At 47.6% G+C, this 16,479-nt stretch overlaps 1 protein-coding gene across 4 annotated transcripts in view; it reads right to left on the bottom strand.

The window, feature by feature from the left end:
• Positions 1 to 16,479, bottom strand: part of Znf827 (zinc finger protein 827) — a 152,312-nt gene that overhangs the window by 88,053 nt on the left and 47,780 nt on the right. For all 4 annotated transcript variants that reach the window (XM_070022155.1, XM_070022156.1, XM_070022157.1 and 1 more), the window contains exons 4-5: positions 14,214 to 14,676; positions 1,203 to 1,436 (exon numbers count right to left, since the gene is read on the bottom strand). In XM_070022155.1, the coding sequence (XP_069878256.1) occupies positions 1,203 to 1,436; positions 14,214 to 14,676 (697 nt within the window). The remainder of the gene's footprint in view (positions 1 to 1,202; positions 1,437 to 14,213; positions 14,677 to 16,479) is intronic.

A 16,479-nucleotide genomic window follows, 5' to 3' on the forward strand; every position in this document is an offset into this window, starting at 1 on the left:
ACAGGGCTTGGGCACTATCCCTGAACCTTTTTTTTTTTTGGGGGGGGGGTGGGGGTCTGATCGTGGGGCCTGAACTCTGGGCCTGGGCGCTGTCCCTCAGCTCTTCAGCTCAAGGCTAGTACTCTACCACTTGAGCTACAGAGCCACTTCCGGCTTTTTTCTTTTTGCTTATGTGGTGCTGAGGAATCGAACCCAGGGCCTCAGGCATGCAAGGCAAGCACTCTACCACTGAGCCACCTTCCCAGCCCATGCCTACAGTTTTAGTTAGTTGAGAGGTTGAGAACAGGATAGCAGTTCTAGGCCAGTCTGGACAGAAAAGCATACTGTCTCAACAGAGGGAAGTTGGACATGGCGGTGGGCATCTGTCATGCCGGCTATAATGGGAAGCCTCAAAGGGGGTAGACTGTAGCTTAGGCATGTGCCCAGGCAGGAAGTGACACCCTATCTCAAAAACAGGCCCAGTGCCAGGGGCCCACGCCTGTAATCCTAGCTACTCAGGAGGTTGAGATCTGAGGAACACGGTTCAAAGCCAGCCCAGGCAGGAAAGTCCATGAAACTTTTATCTCCAATTAACCACCAGAAAACTGGAAGCAGCACTATGGCTCAAGTAGTGAGTGCTCGCCTTGAGCTGAAGAGCTGGGGGATAGCTCCCAGGCCCAGAGTTCAAGCCCCACAACCAACCAACACACACATTCACTCATACACACATTCACATACACACACACAGTCAATGAAACAGGTACCATCTAGCAATTATGAGACCTTAGTACCTCCAAAAAAACAAAACAGAGCAAAGAATACAATTTAGATACACACATACACACACGCATGCACGCACGCACACAAATGTAAGGTCCTCTCTTAGTAAATAGGTATTTTGCTCAGCTACCAGAAGTGCTGTGAATGTCCATAGAATTCACTTTCAATTTGGATTGTCTTGAAACCAGCAGTGATTTCTAACCATTTGCAGTAATAGTCAGGAAAACATGGCCGTATTTAATAAGATCCATCCATGGATCGAAAGGAACAAACTCCTAAAGCACAACCCAGGGATGTCAGCCAAGCAACCTGATCATTCCCTGAGTTCACCACCATAATGTGGCATCGTCACATCAGGTTAATTATAACCCAGGCAGGAAGCAGTCCGGTCCATTAACGGGTGAAATGATCAGAATGTGCATATTTTAGAATAAATCAGGTACCTGAGAGTTTCATGAGAAGTTCTGAAGCAGCTTTGATCGACACGTCCCTCCGGAGTCCGCTCCCCTTCCCTTCCTGGGCCTTTAGGGTGTCCTCTGAGATACTTGGGGATGCCACTTCAGATTCTGGGCTGAACACATAGCTGGATCGAGGCAAAGGGGTGTTGAGGGGCTCTTCTTCCTTGGGTTCCTCTTTCACTTTAAAATTAAGATTCATGGGCTCCTTCTGATTTGCAGCTGTCAAAAGGAAAAAGGAGTTATACAGACATACGTGTGTGTGTGCGCGCGCGTGCTTGTGTGAGTGTGTGTGTGTGTGTGTATGTAAAAGGCCACTCCCTGTACTGATGCATGGAATGCACGATCACCTTGTGCTAACAGCTGGAGGGATCACACTGTGTCCAAAATAGGCAGGGCCCCGAGCACATCGTTGTATTTTTGTACAGTGCGCTCCGTGCGCCTGAGCCTTGGTAGGGTGTGGGCTTCGGAATATTTTCAACTTCTTAGAATATTTTAAGGAATGGTGTCTCAACAAAGCTGGCAAGTTGTCTTTGGTTTCCTGAATTTTCTCCTTTCCTGTACATGTGGGGTGTCCCCAACCCATGGGCATTCTCTTTACCTTCTTCTATCATAGAATTACAGTTCAGGCAATTGAACAAAAGCACGTGTTAAAGGCAGTACCCAAAGCCGAAACCTGGGGTAGATATTCACGTGGGGATGGGGAATCTGTGGACTGGGAAATCACAGGCTAGAGATGTGTCACCCGTGCCTCATGATGAGTGGACCCTGAGCTGCACACAGTCACACAGGGACTGGCACTGGGCTTCTTCAGAGTACTACACATAGCTCTATGCCTGCATCCCAAGGTATCCTCACATATAAGATAGGTCCTTGGATTGGTGGTGGTGGTGGTTTTTTAGGAAAATTGTAAGAAATTGTAAGATGGCTGCACAGCTTTCTTCCCTTAGTCCCTCCCTCTCTATCCACAGCCTCAAAGTAAACAACCCACATAATCAGTGTTTGTCAGAACTGAGAACTTCAGTGGTGATCTAAATTCCAGATCCTAAAACTTGCCCCTGCCTCCATCTTTCTTCTAGAACCTTCTTTCCCAAGAGCATTCTACTAGTCATTGTAGAGCAATCAATGAGTATTTATTAGGCCTGCATACCTCTGATTCTTTGAGGAAGAATAATTCAAAGTGAACAGTTCCATGTGTTAAAATTGCTTCTTTGGTGTGTATTTTGTTTATAAACATTCTGAGACTAGGAAAATGATAAAATAATGAGTCCCTAGAAACAGATCCCAATTTCCAGTGAGGGCGGCCATCCGCAGATACTCAGGACACTAGCAGCTTTAAGGAGTGCATGCTATGTGAGACTTAGGAGAGAAAGATGGTTAGCATTTTTAGCACAACCTAGATTTGACAAAACTTCAAAAAGGTTGAAAAAAAATAGCCAGGCTATATGTATGCTACTGGATTATGTAAACTTGCAAGGCACTATGTACCTGGTTTTCATTCTGACTCTACCAAGAGTGGCATAAAACTGTAACGTACTGAGGACGTGAAAAATCTAGCTAATGAAGATAAACATGTGGGAAACACTCATTTGCTCAAGTTTTAATTTCCCAAACATCTGGATCTAAATAGAAGCTACAAAAATTAGAAAGACCAAGACTAGCTTACTTGTTTTTGCTGAGAAATATGAAAAGCTACATTTTATAATTAAGATGATCAAATAATTGCCATCTCTTTAATTATCCTACTTTAAAAGAACCCATCTGTGCAGGGAAAGGTGGAAGTAAAGAGGCTTTCTTTGGTGGGGGGAGAGGGCAGAGAGGAAAGTAACGATTTGGGCCTGGCTGTGAAGTCTTCACTACTCACACAGCTCTGTGCACAGATGGGCTCAGCTCAGAAAGGGCATCTGCAGCACCTGCCTTGACTTCTGTTTGTGTATCTCGGGTTTGCCAGACGCTCCACTTCCAACGCCATGAGGAAGCCCCACTCATCACGAGGCCTCGTCTCTCACTGTTTGTTCCAAACATTTGAGGAGCGGAACCACCCTGATGCTAAGTTACGGGCATCTGCAAGTTCATGCACTTATTTACGAAGCTGGGCTGTTATTGAAAGAAATTGGACCCATTTCTATAAGGATGTCTACAGGACTCAAGATAAAGACCACTGCGGGAGAGAGAAAGGGGTCCAGTGGGACAGTATGATTCTGACTGTCCAGTTATAAAAAGTGGGGATTCATGAACTGTAAAAGAGCCTTTTATACAGTCAGGTGGCATCAGCTCCCGTGGGGATTCCCGTCAAACCTCTTCTCCTCCAAGGCCTGTTCTACCTAACTCCCTTCAAGACCATTCTTTGTTTCAGGTATAATGTATACAACTAACATCTGAATAGTTACCCGGGGATGCCGCTTCCATCAACCATGATGAGTATGATTACTGTTTTAATTTTACAGGTGAAAAAAAAAAACAACACAAAATCCCCAGAAATGAATAGACTAACCACTTCCCCCTCCAACGACAACAAAACCTACACACAGAACTCAGACACAGAGACACGAGGCTCCAGTGCTGCAAATATGGTCCAGCTCAGCTACCCATCAGAAGGGAACTAACTTAAGCAACTGCATCATGGGAAATGGAAAAATCAGGCAAATGGAAAATGAGTGACAGGAGTAAGCTAAGCATTGCCGAGAAAGGGAAGGTTAGGTGCCACCTGCGGGGAAGGGACATTTTGTGGCAGAAGGAAGATGAAAGACAGGGAAAAGATGGCAATGTAGATGCTCTGGACCCCTCTGCAGAAGGACAAGGACGTCTCTTGCTCTTTAGAGTCCGGCATTGTGGAGAACGCTGAGCTGCTCTGTGGAAAAGGAAGGCTATTAGGAATTACATTTCCTATCTCAGGCTAAACAAAGCCAAACTCTTAACACCTGAAAGAGACCACAGACCTGTGATGTCCCATGCTCCAAGGAACCCTAGGGTACGCTGCAAGGATTCCAACACATTTGTCTCAAATTTAAATCTGTAAGATGGTTAAATTAATTTAACATTGAGTTTTAAGTTGTGTATCCTCAGTTGTATTCTCCGTAAAGTATCAACTCACCAGAGAGCACTAATGTGCTAACTTATGTCAACATGTTAGTTCAGTTTTGTGCAGTGCTTATAATGCATTTGCTCCTGCTTTCAAAGGAGTGCCAGACTTCTAGTTGTCTGTTATTAATAGGGAAATGGTTCTCGTAGCTCTGGTCCATGTGAAGAGGCAGCGGGAGAGCCTGTAGCACGCCTCCCCTCAGCTTCTCAACCCCAGCACCACTGCTGGCCAGACTGGCTCATATCCTGCGGAGGGGCTGTCCTGCCCTCTGGAAGACCTTCCCCACACCCCTAGCTTCTACCTGCCAGCAGTGCCCTACCATTTTCGAACACATAAACCTCCCTCCAGACATTACCAATGGTCCTGTGGCAATGCCTGTCTTAAGTGAAATTCCGGAGCAGGTTCTAGAGTGTGTGCTCTGGAGAAATTTCTGATTGGGGCTAGTAGACCAAAACAGACAGACAGACTGACAGACAGATGGTGATGTGTAGCTAGAGTCACAAATCACTTATAGAACACATAGCACATATTGTCTTGTGATGGCTCACCCAGATTAGCTTGTCTGACCTTTACCACGACTCTTTCAGGTAGATCCTAATGTTATTTCCATATGGCAGGTGAAGATCAACCATCTAAAGTCATGAAGTACATTTTCCAACTAACAGTTCACTGAGAACTAACCATGCTGTTCATAGAGAATGGTGGATGGTTCTGAATGTGTCTTGTCTGTCATTTGTTGTAAGGAATGAAGGCTACTGCTGAGTGTTGTCGATTCTGAAGCAGAAGTTTTATAGAATTATACTCTTCTTTCAAGCATCTGAATAAATCTAATTAAAGGAACCTTGAGATTACAAGACAAATTGTTAAAAATCAGTTCCCATTTTCTGTAACTTCACTGCATTCAGCAGTAGTCCCTTTATTGTTCTGTCTTCTTTTGCGTTGTTGTTGTTTTTTTTTTAAGACAGTCTTGCTACATAGCCCAGGCTGCCCTTGAACTCTGAAATCTCTAATCCTCAACCTCCTGAGTGTTAGGATTACAGTTGTGCGCCACCACCAGCTGAAGCCTGATACAAAGCAGTGTTTTTTGAAACTGAAATCAGCAAAATAAATTTAAAAATACATTGGACAATAGCATTGCTAAAAAGTGTCCAAAACCTATAACATCAGGGTAACTGGTTTCCTAATTGTTTAGATTTTTAACTAAACATTATAAATGTACATTTTAAAACAAAAATCTCTTTTATATAGCTTGTATCTTGAGACCTCATGTAAGAATTTGCTTGAACAAAAATGGACCTAATGTTTTCAAAAGCCAAGAAATGAACAAACCATTAGTGTTTTATAGTCTCCTTATTTTACAGTAAGAAAACACAGGAGCCAAAAATGATGCATCCTTTACAAAAATCACACATTTGTTAATGATCCAAACAGAATCAGAAGCTCACACAGGCTCACACAGACTCATACCTGTAATCCTAGCTACTCAGGACGCTGAGATCTGAGGATTGAGCTTTGAAGCCAGTCTGGGCAGGAAAGTCCATGAGACTCCAATAAACTACTCCTTCCCCAAATCAAAAAAAAAAAAAAAAATAGCTAAAAGTGGAGCCGTGGCTCACGTGGTAGAACACTAGCCTTGAGCAAAAAGAAGCTCAGGGGCAGTGCCCAGGCCCTGAGATCAAGCCCAGGACTGGCACAACATTAAAACAACAACAAAACAGAATTAGACCTTAACTCTGCAGACCACAGGCCAGGGCTGTTACAGCTATTCAAATTTTCTTGAGAATGTCACGTAGGTACACATACACATGTGCTTTAAGAAAAGCCTTCTGAAACCCTAAGAAAGGCCATTTTGATAAAATAATAGTTAACTGCAGCTGAATCTTCCTTTTAAATGTTAAGCATCCCATATGCAAATGGAATGTTAAAAACACGTTCCAAATAGTTTTACATCTTACTGTTTAATTTGCCTTAAATCATGTGAAATTTTAACTCTCTCTTCTTTCCCAATCACCTCCACCTGTGTTAAACCCTGGCTAGACTTAGGGATGTCCAGACCCGAAGCAAGTCTACCAACTTCCTGGATAACAGCTCCGATTGTGGGCCCTGAGCTAAGGTGAGAAGAGCCCTGTGAGAGAAGAGGCGAGTGTAAACCCCAGCGCGTGGGGCCTCGAGCACTTTACATGAATAAATAAACTCCTTCTCCGCAAGGCACTACTGAAACCCACATATAATGAGCACCAGTAGCCATCTGCGGTTATCCACTTAACAGACAGGACAGTTCCCTTGTCAACAGCAGGGAAGACAAGTCCTGGAAAACCTATCAAACCCGAGTCCATGCGAAAGAAAAGCTGTGTTTTAAATTCATGCTATTAACACATTGAAAGAATGAAATCACAGTTAGCCACAGAGTTGTTTGCATGGTGACGAGAAGAAAGAAAGAGAACCTAAAGGTTGGACAGTGTTCTCTCCAATACTATTCAGGGAAGCTGGTGAGGACCTACTCCAACTGACAGCTCCTTGTGCCTGTCACCCTTGTCACTGAAATTAATATGCTGGTATTCTGGATCAGTTGCACATGATTTCTGCCGCTGTGGATCATCCAGGGACTCTGAAGAGCTGGGAGGGGGGAGGTGCAAGCAATGGCCACAGTGGTTTGTTCCCTTTGCATACTGTGACCCCCTGCGAGAAGACTCTACAGAAGATACGGAGCTCTAGACTCCATGTGTCTAGAACCCAGGACGACAGGAAAGAAGGTGAAGGTGAAGAAGGGTGTCTGGGTTGGTGACCACTGTCCACAATTTTCCTGAGAGAGCCTGTTGCAGGGGGCCTTGGAAGAATGGTCAGCCATGGTTTAGATGTTGGGGGCTGGGGAGGGGGTGCTGGGCTGAGGCAGTTGGCTGGAAGATTGTCTAGGTGTGAGGTGAAGACTCCAAGGGCAAGGAGAGATGATAAATGTATTTTGAAGACACACACACACACACACACACACACACACACACACACACACACACACAATGTAACCAGATTCCACACACACACACACACACACACACACACACACACACACACACACACACACACACACACACACACACACACACACACACACACACAATGTAACCAGATTCCAGACTAAAAGCACATGCAGTAGAAATGATGCCATGGTTTTGAAGCCAAGGAAAATAAACAGTGAAGCAGACGGAGGTCAAAAGACAGTTCATGCAACTGAGAAATAAAAATTAGGTAATAGCTAATTAAGTGGTCATGAGCCAAGCCTTTGCAAGGAGACCAAGCTGAATCTTTGCTCTGTGTTTTACAGCTGAAGCCTTGGAGGCTCAGCTTCCTCGTCTATAAAATAGGTTTCCTATCACTGACCATGTGTCATACCACAGTGAGGGGTAAACAGAGAGCAGCACGAAGTGGCTGGCCAAGAGTCTGGCTCTCTGCAGGTACTTGGGTTACCGAGTACTCTTATACTATGTAGGAGACACAATTGGTAGCAATCATAGTGGTAGTAGACAGAAGAAAACACTTGGGTGAGAAGGAAGAGAATGACTGAGCTTTTACAAAAACAGGAGACCTCACCTCAATAAAATTCCCTCCCCCCGTCTATCAAGATAAAAAAAATATTCTGACACCAATTTTAGAACTAGTCTACATGCAACACGGTGTGGTAAGAAAGAACTGGATTCTAGTTATCACCCAGCACCAGTTATTTAGTCCAGGATGTGGATTCCTCATCTACGGGGCATTGTGACAGGACTTCTAGGGCTCTCTGTGTGGCTCAGTGAGAAGGCACTTGTCTGACGTTCCAGGGCTTCTGATTTGGATCCCTAGCACCACAAATAATAACAATAACAATAAGAACAACAAATACTATAATAATGCAACTTCTAAAGAAGTCTACCATACATTCGGAGAAGGGCTCCATGTTGCGTAAGTTGATCACAAAGAAGAAGGGCAAAGAATGGAGCCAACTTCCTGATTGGCTGCTGGAAAGGAGCTCTAGTCCAGCCACTTATTAGCTGTATGAACTTGAGCAAGGCCCTTAACCTCTCTGTTTCTTAGATTTTCATGCGTATGATGGGAACGGTAATATTACGTTCGGCTCACAGTTAAAGAGCGCTGAGTAAGCACTCCACACAAAGCAGCTATGATACCTAATGAGTCAAGAGCACCAAGTCTCTATCCGTTCACATCTCAACAACGGTGTGTGCAGTTCCAGGCTCTGCTTATGATCCCATCTGCCCTCTGTGACTCAGAGGAGTCTCAAGAAGGAACAAGTCATGAAAAACAGGAAAGAGCTCTACTTACTCCCTCTCTGCCTCTCTGTCTCTGTATCTCTCTCTCTCTGTCTCTCTCTAGCATATGATTCACCAAGTTCAATAAACCCCAGAGTTTCAAAAGGGCATTCAGACTAGAAGCTCCCCCTCTCCCCAAACAGGTGCTCAGAAGAGAACTGTTAGTCACGTGGTCCCCGAGTTCCCATCACAAGGAAACCAAGGACACAAGAGAACAACCACACTGAAGATGTGTCTGGGTATAAAGAGCACAATGGTGGCTTTTCTATGGAGGAAGGCCCATTTGTAAGGAGGAGTCTAGAAGGCCAATCACAGCCACTGTGCAAAAGCGATGCTTCAGTCCAAGGAGCATCTCCCAAGCCTCCTTCTCTACCAGGGGACCTGCCATCGCCGCGTAAGTCCCATCACACCCCAGAGGCATAAAATCCTGTGCAATGGATAGAAGGAGCACACAAAAGGCCTCTGGGCAACTACCAGATATGATACAAGTACTTTTGCCAGCGCCCCTTCATTTACACACAGAAACCTTTGCCCCTTCACAGCCGAGCCACTAATAAACCAGGAGCAAATTACACATTGCTCTGAGGCTGAGAGTAAGTGGTAGCTTTAAAAGGTCCATCTCTCCTAGTTAAAATTATTTCTGTCTCCATTTTATGAAATTAATATGATGTGGGAGACAGTACAAGGTTGTTTTTTTTTTCCAGTTTCCAAATTTAAAAGAGTTGAAGTAACTTATATCTTTTATTTTGAAAAACCAGGGACAAAAAAGATATTCCCTGCCAACAAGTGAGGTGCCAAGTTTCTGTCAACTGTTTGGTTATAATTTGGAGAGCTAGAATTAAATGTTATGTCTTAAAAGGCAGAGTCTGCAGAAAGAGAAATGATGCAAGGCCATCGCGGGCAACTTATAATCAAGCTTTGAATGCTGATGCTCCAGTTCCTTGATGCTCATCCATTGGCTCTAAAGATTTTGAACTGGTCAGGCACCAGTGGTCCATGCCTGTGATCCTAGGTATTCCGGACACTGAGATCTGAGGAGCCTGGTTCAAAGACAGCCCAGGTAGGAAAGTCTATAAGACTCTTATCTCCCACAAGCTACTTTTAAAAGGCCAGAAATGGAGCTGTAGCTCAAGTGGTAAAGAGCTGGCCTTGACCAAATAAGCTCAGGGACAGCACTCAAATTCAACACACACACACACACACACACACACACACACACACACACACACACACACACACATACACACACACTGAACTGGACAAATATCTCTTGTCATGAGCAAAAACCATGGCGTTTTGCTCCCCATGCCAACTCTGATCTACAATGTAATGCTTCACAGCCATTCTCACCCCTGTTTTTGGTGGTCTGGGATGGAACACCAGGAGAATTATACTCAGAAAACCCTCAACTCCATTGGAAAAAGACAGTTCCCAGTACCAAGTTTTTACTCCACATCAGAGGTCCTTAGTCCTGACTGTATGTTAGAACCATCTGAGAATTGTAAAGAAAATATCATTGTATGGGGCTTATCCCAGACCAATTAATTAAATCATTATTTCTAGGCCCTGACATTTTGCAAACGCTCCCCAGACGAGCCTGGAGTGCAGCAGAGGACATTAAGAATTGCTGTTAGCAGGGGAGACAGGCCAGGAGCGGCCAGATCTGGTGTTCCCATCATTCGGGAAGCACCTTTCCTCAGCAAACCCCGAGTCATGTGACCTTGGGCTTCCCTGCCACACAATGATTTGCGTAGATCTGGCTTCCAGAAAAGAACTAAGAACACAGTAGGGCTCCAGCTCTTGGAAAGGCCTGCCTTCCAGGTCAAAAGCCTGAGCAAAGTCTAGAATATTCTCTTTTCTAGCAAGCCCGAGAGACAGCAGTAAGTGCTGCTCTATATCCTGCCCCAAACCCTCCATGACGCTGAGCCTGGCTGTGCGCGTTCTGGGGAGCAACGTTCCTCTCGCAGGACTCAGGAATGTGAAGTATGGACTTGGAAAAGTAGCTGATGCTTTGGAAAGGTGTTTTGTTTTGCTTTTTAATTTAGACTCATAGTGAGAAATTCCCCAATGGGGATGATAAGAGGAGAACATAAAGGGCATTTAAAACAACCCTTTACACAGTGATTCCAAATCTCGCTGGGTTCTATTCAAGCATCTTTCTCAGTGTTAATGGAAGGAGCAAGAATGACTTCCCTTAATAACTGGGCAAGAAAGCATCAAGTGTTTTCACCCTCTCTCTTGGAAACAAGTAGGTGTCTGCACGCTTGAATTTGTCACTGTGCTGCAGCTTTGCAGACAGTGATCCGGCTGGCACAGAGACTCCCAGACTCGGTGCCCTCAAACAGCTGCTCCCTACTGTTCCAGCAGGTGCATGGACAGAGCCCTGGGAAAGACTCCCTGCAAGAACAATGGCGCTGTTATGACACCAAGGGATAGAGCCTGAGGCTAACTACTCGTTCACTCCATCCAAGGACAGGAAGAGCCAGAAACTCAGCCACAGCTCCCTGGGTTTTGGCCTTTCTATTCCTGCATTATGTCCACAGAGAGAGTCAGGTAGAGCACACAGCAAAATGCAAGCTGTCAATTCTAGGGCTGGACCAACCACACAGTTCATAGAATTAAAAAAAGAAAGAAAAATCCTTGCAGAAAACGTATTCTCCTTTTAACTTATCTTCTCCTCCTGTGGGTTGCATCACCACAGTCACCAAGTTTACATTTACATCCAAATATGCACACACACAAAAAAAATTACCAATGCATCGCACTCCCCCGTGACTTTATAACAGGTTGCTAGGTAACAGTGCATACAAGTCAGGTTTCAAGACCTCTGGTAAGCCACCATAAAATAGCTGCATGGGCCTTTTGCATAAAGAGTGTGCATTTGTTATCTGTTTCCTTATGCCAACTGATCAGCCAGTAAATAGTTGGTCTGCTAAACCATAAACAACTCCTCATCAATAGCTAACTGAGGAAACAGGTCACAATAGAAAGCTTTGGCGCACGGAGCCTTACCCCAACCTATAAGCTCCTTCCTTCCCCATCATTCTTCTCCCTCTTGTCTCTGCTATTTGCAGTGCTCATTCAAAGCCTGATCTTCTGCTCCCTGAGATGGGCTGGAGCTAATTACAGCCTGATGATGGGGTGCTCAGACCCCAGTCCAGCAAGAGCTGTGTATCACACACCAGCATTTCACCCGAAGATTAAATCTACCCACCTCCTTCTTTGTGGCACCCAGATTTTAAATGATCACCTTGGAGTTAGAATGCCTGCACTGGCCATGTTCGTCTGAAGCAGAAAACATCCACCATTCTAAATTATGCTCAAAGAATGTCACATCTGAGTCTTTGACTGGACCACATGGCCTAAGCTTCTGCCGTCATAGCTGCTGTCATAGGAGAGGCCATTGAGGAGGAACTAGAGTGTCTCTGAAGATGATATCCGGAAGGATCAGGGCAGCCAATGGAAAACTGGAAACATGCATTTTCCCCATAGATTTTTTTTTTAAATATAAAATTCCCAGTGTGTAAAATACCATTTTCCCTGCCACTGGGATGGAAGAGGGAAGAGGCCTCAGGGACGCGCCATCTCTTCATGCTGAGCTGAGGTCAGATGCGATGAATTTCCATAACTGGTCATCTGTAGGGGGCGCCCTCACTCCCGCCACAGGCTGGCATGAGTGCCCATGGCCGCCTTGCTCTCTTCCTCAGTTCACTGGGGGAATGCCTCATTTCCCACCTCTTATTTCTTTTCATTCCGCCCCAACTCATCCACTGCAGAAGAGCAAAGATCTAGGGTGAGGGGGACATTCCAGAAGGCCCGATGAGGTGTTATCTAGCCAAGGGACTTTAGAGGGAAGCTGGGCCTCTCATTCACCTGGCAATGACATTTAGTGAAATGCAACTCACAGTCCATTTAAAGGAAGGCGGTGACCAATTATTCTCCATTTAAAGGGTATTGTCAATCTCCAGAGAGCTGAAATGGCATTTGGAAATTATCCTGGGAACTGCCACCTACACTGGCAGACAGAACCAATTCTCAACCGACCTTTCCCCACCCTCTACAACCCCTTTAAAATTTAAAATCGTACTTTTCAAAACATAATGAGTAACAGCACAGTCCCACAATGTGTCTTATTACCCCAAGAGAGTCAGACAAAAAAAATCTAACATTTCTCTACTCCTTTTTAACATTATTACCTAAATCAAAGACACTGGAAAAAATTGACCAAAGAAAAAAAAACACCCCAAAAGAAACATCATGTATAATTTGATAGCAATAGAAAGCAATGTCAATTAAAAAGAATATACTTTTTGCCATTTATACATCATCTTCTTTTCTAAGGGCATTAGGGCAGTTTGGAAAAGAATGTTTTAATTCCATTTTATATGAATTATCTAGAGTGGTCAACTTCAAGAGGTGGAAATTAATGGTGGTTACACTGAAGGGAGAGAATGGGGCATAATTATCTAATGAGTGCCCTTTTGGATGATGGAAAGTTCTAGAGATGGATGGAGGAGGGCAGTTACAGAGCAATACAATTGTATTAATGCTGCTGAATCACACACCTAAAAATGATTCAAACAGTAAAGTTTATGTTACATACACTTTACCATTATAAAAAAAAACTGAAGAAAGAATCAATGACAGCAACCTTTACCATTTGTTCTAATTATACATGTCTATAATTCCTGTTTGTCAACTGTGTTTTTGGAAATCTCTCAAATTGAAACAGTAAAAGAACATGAAATGATGAAAAAAATGAGGAATTCCATATATATATGTATACATATATACACATACATATATGTACATGTATGGCTTTTATAGAAACCAGGATGAAAGAAATCAAGCTAAACAGAGCCCAAGGTCGCACACAAAGCCACAGGTGTGAACCTGGCTCACCTAGTGATCTTCACCCTGCCCAACAACAAGAACCCCTGAGAGGCGGGACTACGGCAGGAAGTCAACATTCCCTGTGATTCCAAGATCCACGTGGAAGCAGTGTCTAACTCCAGAGGATGGGCAAAGAAAAAACGGAAGGAAATAGGCAGGAAGGTAGGAAGGAGAGGGAGGGTGGGAGGGAGAAAAGGAGAAGGTGAAGAAAGAGAGGGGGAGGGAAGCAGGAAAGAAGGAAGGAAGGAAGGAAGGAAGGAAGGAAGGAAGGAAGGGGGAGGGAGTTAGGAAGGAAGGAAGGAAGGAAGGAAGGAAGGAAGGAAGGAAGGGGGAGGAAGTTAGGAAGGAAGGAAGGAAGGAAGGAAGGAAGGAAGGAAGGAAGGAAAGAAGGGAGAGGGAGGGAGTTAGAAAGGAAGGAAGGAAGGAAGGAGAGGGAGGGAGTTACGAAGGAAGGATGGAGGAAGGGAGGAAGAAGGGAGGAGGAAGGAAGGGAAGAAGGAGGAAGGAAGGAGGAAGGGAGGAGGAAGGAAGGAAGGAGGGAGGAGGAAGGAAGGGAGGAGAGAGGAGGAAGGGAGGAAGGAGGGAGGAGGAAGGAGGAAGGAAGGAGGAAGGAGGGAGGAGGAAGGAGGAACTTCGCCGACGTGCAGACGTGCGCGGGAGGCCTGACACCGGAGGGCGGGCGGGCGGGCGGGCGGGGCGGGGCACCCCACCCTGGTCAAGTACCTGACAGCTTCATGAGAAAATCGGACGCCATCTTAACAGAGATGTCCTGGCTGAACAGGGCGGCGGCGGGGCCGGCCGCGAACTCGGAGGGGTCTGTCGGCTTTAAGAGGCTGGCGGGCCTGTCGTCGGCGCTCGCGGGGAAGGAGGCGGGCAGGCCGTTCTCTTCCTTGGGCTCCTCCTTCACCAGCGAGGGCGGGGGGCCGGCCCCGCCGGGGGGAGTCCTCTCTGCGGGGCTGGGCGCGGCGGCGGCCCCCACTAGCTCGGGCCCCGCGCCTTCCCCGGGCCGCCCCGCGCAGCCTCTGTCACTGACTTCGGGGTCTGGGGCCTCCTCCTTCACCTTGGCTTCCGTGCGCAGGAAGTGCTGGTGGCAGCGCATGTGCAGCTTCAGGCTGAAGTGGCGGGAGGAGGTGAACGGGCACAGCTGGCACTGGAAGGTCTCGCCGCGGTCCTGGTGCTGGTGAACCTGCCGGGGACACGGGAGGGTGAGCTGCCCGCGGGGGAAGTCGGGCCGGGGCCGGGGCCGGGGCAGGCCTGGCAGGGGCAGGGGTAGGCCGGGCAGGAGCAGGGGCAGGCCGGGCAGGGGCAGGCCGGGCTGGGGCAGGCCGGGCAGGAGCAGCCGGGCTGGGGCAGGTCGGGCAGGAGCAGGGGCAGGCCGGGCAGGAGCAGGCCGGGCAGGAGCAGGCCGGGGCAGGCCGGGCAGGAGCAGGCCGGGCAGGAGCAGGCCGGGCTGGGGCAGGCCGGGGCAGGCCGGGCAGGAGCAGGCGGGGCAGGGGCAGGCCGGGCAGGAGCAGGCCGGGCTGGGGCAGGCCGGGGCAGGCCGGGCAGAGGCAGGCCGGGCAGGAGCAGGCCGGGCCGGGGCAGGAGAAGGCCGGGCCGGAGCAGGCCGGGCTAGGGCAGGGGCAGGCCGGGCAGGAGCAGGCTGGGCCGGGGCAGGGGCAGGCCGGGCAGGAGAAGGCCGGGCCGGGGCAGGGGCAGGCCCGGGCCGGCGCAGGCCGGGCAGGGGCAGGCCCGGGCCGGCGCAGGCCGGGCTGGGGCAGGGGCAGGCCGGGCTGGAGCAGAGGTAGGCCGGGCTGAGGCAGAGGTAGGCCGGGCTGAGGCAGAGGTAGGCCGGGCCGGGGCAGGCAGGGGTAGGCCGGGCCAGGCAGGGGCAGGCCGGGTCGGGCCGGGGCAGGCAGGGGCAGGCTGGGCCGGGTCAGGCCAGGGCAGATGGGCGGGCCGGGCTGGGGCAGGCAGGGGCAGGCCAAGCCGGGCAGAGGTAGGCCGGGTGGGCCAGGCAGGGGCTTCCCCACCCGCAGGCCGCCTTTCTGCCATCCTCCGCGGTTACGCAATAGGCCGAGGGCTGGACGAACATGGTTCGAAGCCAGCCCGGGCAGGAGAAATCCATGAGACCCTTATCTCCAACGAACCACCCAAAGGGACCCAAGTACAAGTGTGTCTCCAAGTGATAAGGTTGCCAATCTGGGGCAGAACGAGCTAAGGCACAGCACCAGGGCCCTCAGTACAAGCCCAGTCCCAGCACAAAACAAAAACATCATCATCATCATCATTTCTCCAATCATCATCATCATCATCATTTCTCCACGGGACTAAAGATCCCCAAGAGCACATAGCTAATGAGGTCAACCCTGCAAGCTAAGAGTCTTAAAGACTCAGGCTTGCACTGAGGACCCCAGTACTGCAGGGCTCCACCCCCTTCGCCGGGTGAGCTGGCATAATCACTCCTTAGAGGTCAAAGAGGAGACCTGTCAAGTTATTCTTCTCACAATAATGCTTTGCATAGACCCAATTATAGCCACCTAGAGAATTCGTTATGTTGTGCACACCATAATTTCAATTTTCCAAGTGCTGCTCTTAGATTAATTAAGAATGTAGAAGTTAAGGTCTCCAGGGAATTCCCATTTCCTAGATAGGGAAATGGAGATCCTTTCTCTCCTCTCCTGACACCTCCCACCCCTTCCCCCCTCACACCAACCTTCCCCCTTAAAAAAAAAATGGCTTGCAGGTCCACAGGAAGAGAACAGAACAGGAGAAAAACCCACGGTCAAGGTAAAGCAAGTTTTCCAAATGCGTCTACCTCAGGCTGCAGATTCTGATGTCTGCACTGAGGACTGCAGACTTTAAAATCCAGCTCTAGTCCCGCCTGCCCACGATACCTGTAAAAATGGCAAGAAACTTCTTTTTTTCCTCCCCCTTCCTGTCACTACCAAATTTAGTGCTTGAGAAAGTGAGGAAATCATTGCACTAAGCCTGAGCCAAGCTTCAAACT

This window comes from Dipodomys merriami, unplaced genomic scaffold (genome assembly GCF_024711535.1).
Source record: "Dipodomys merriami isolate MVZ:Mamm:240054 unplaced genomic scaffold, mDipMer1.0.p SCAF_15, whole genome shotgun sequence".
In the NCBI taxonomy this organism is placed as follows: Eukaryota; Metazoa; Chordata; class Mammalia; order Rodentia; family Heteromyidae; genus Dipodomys; species Dipodomys merriami.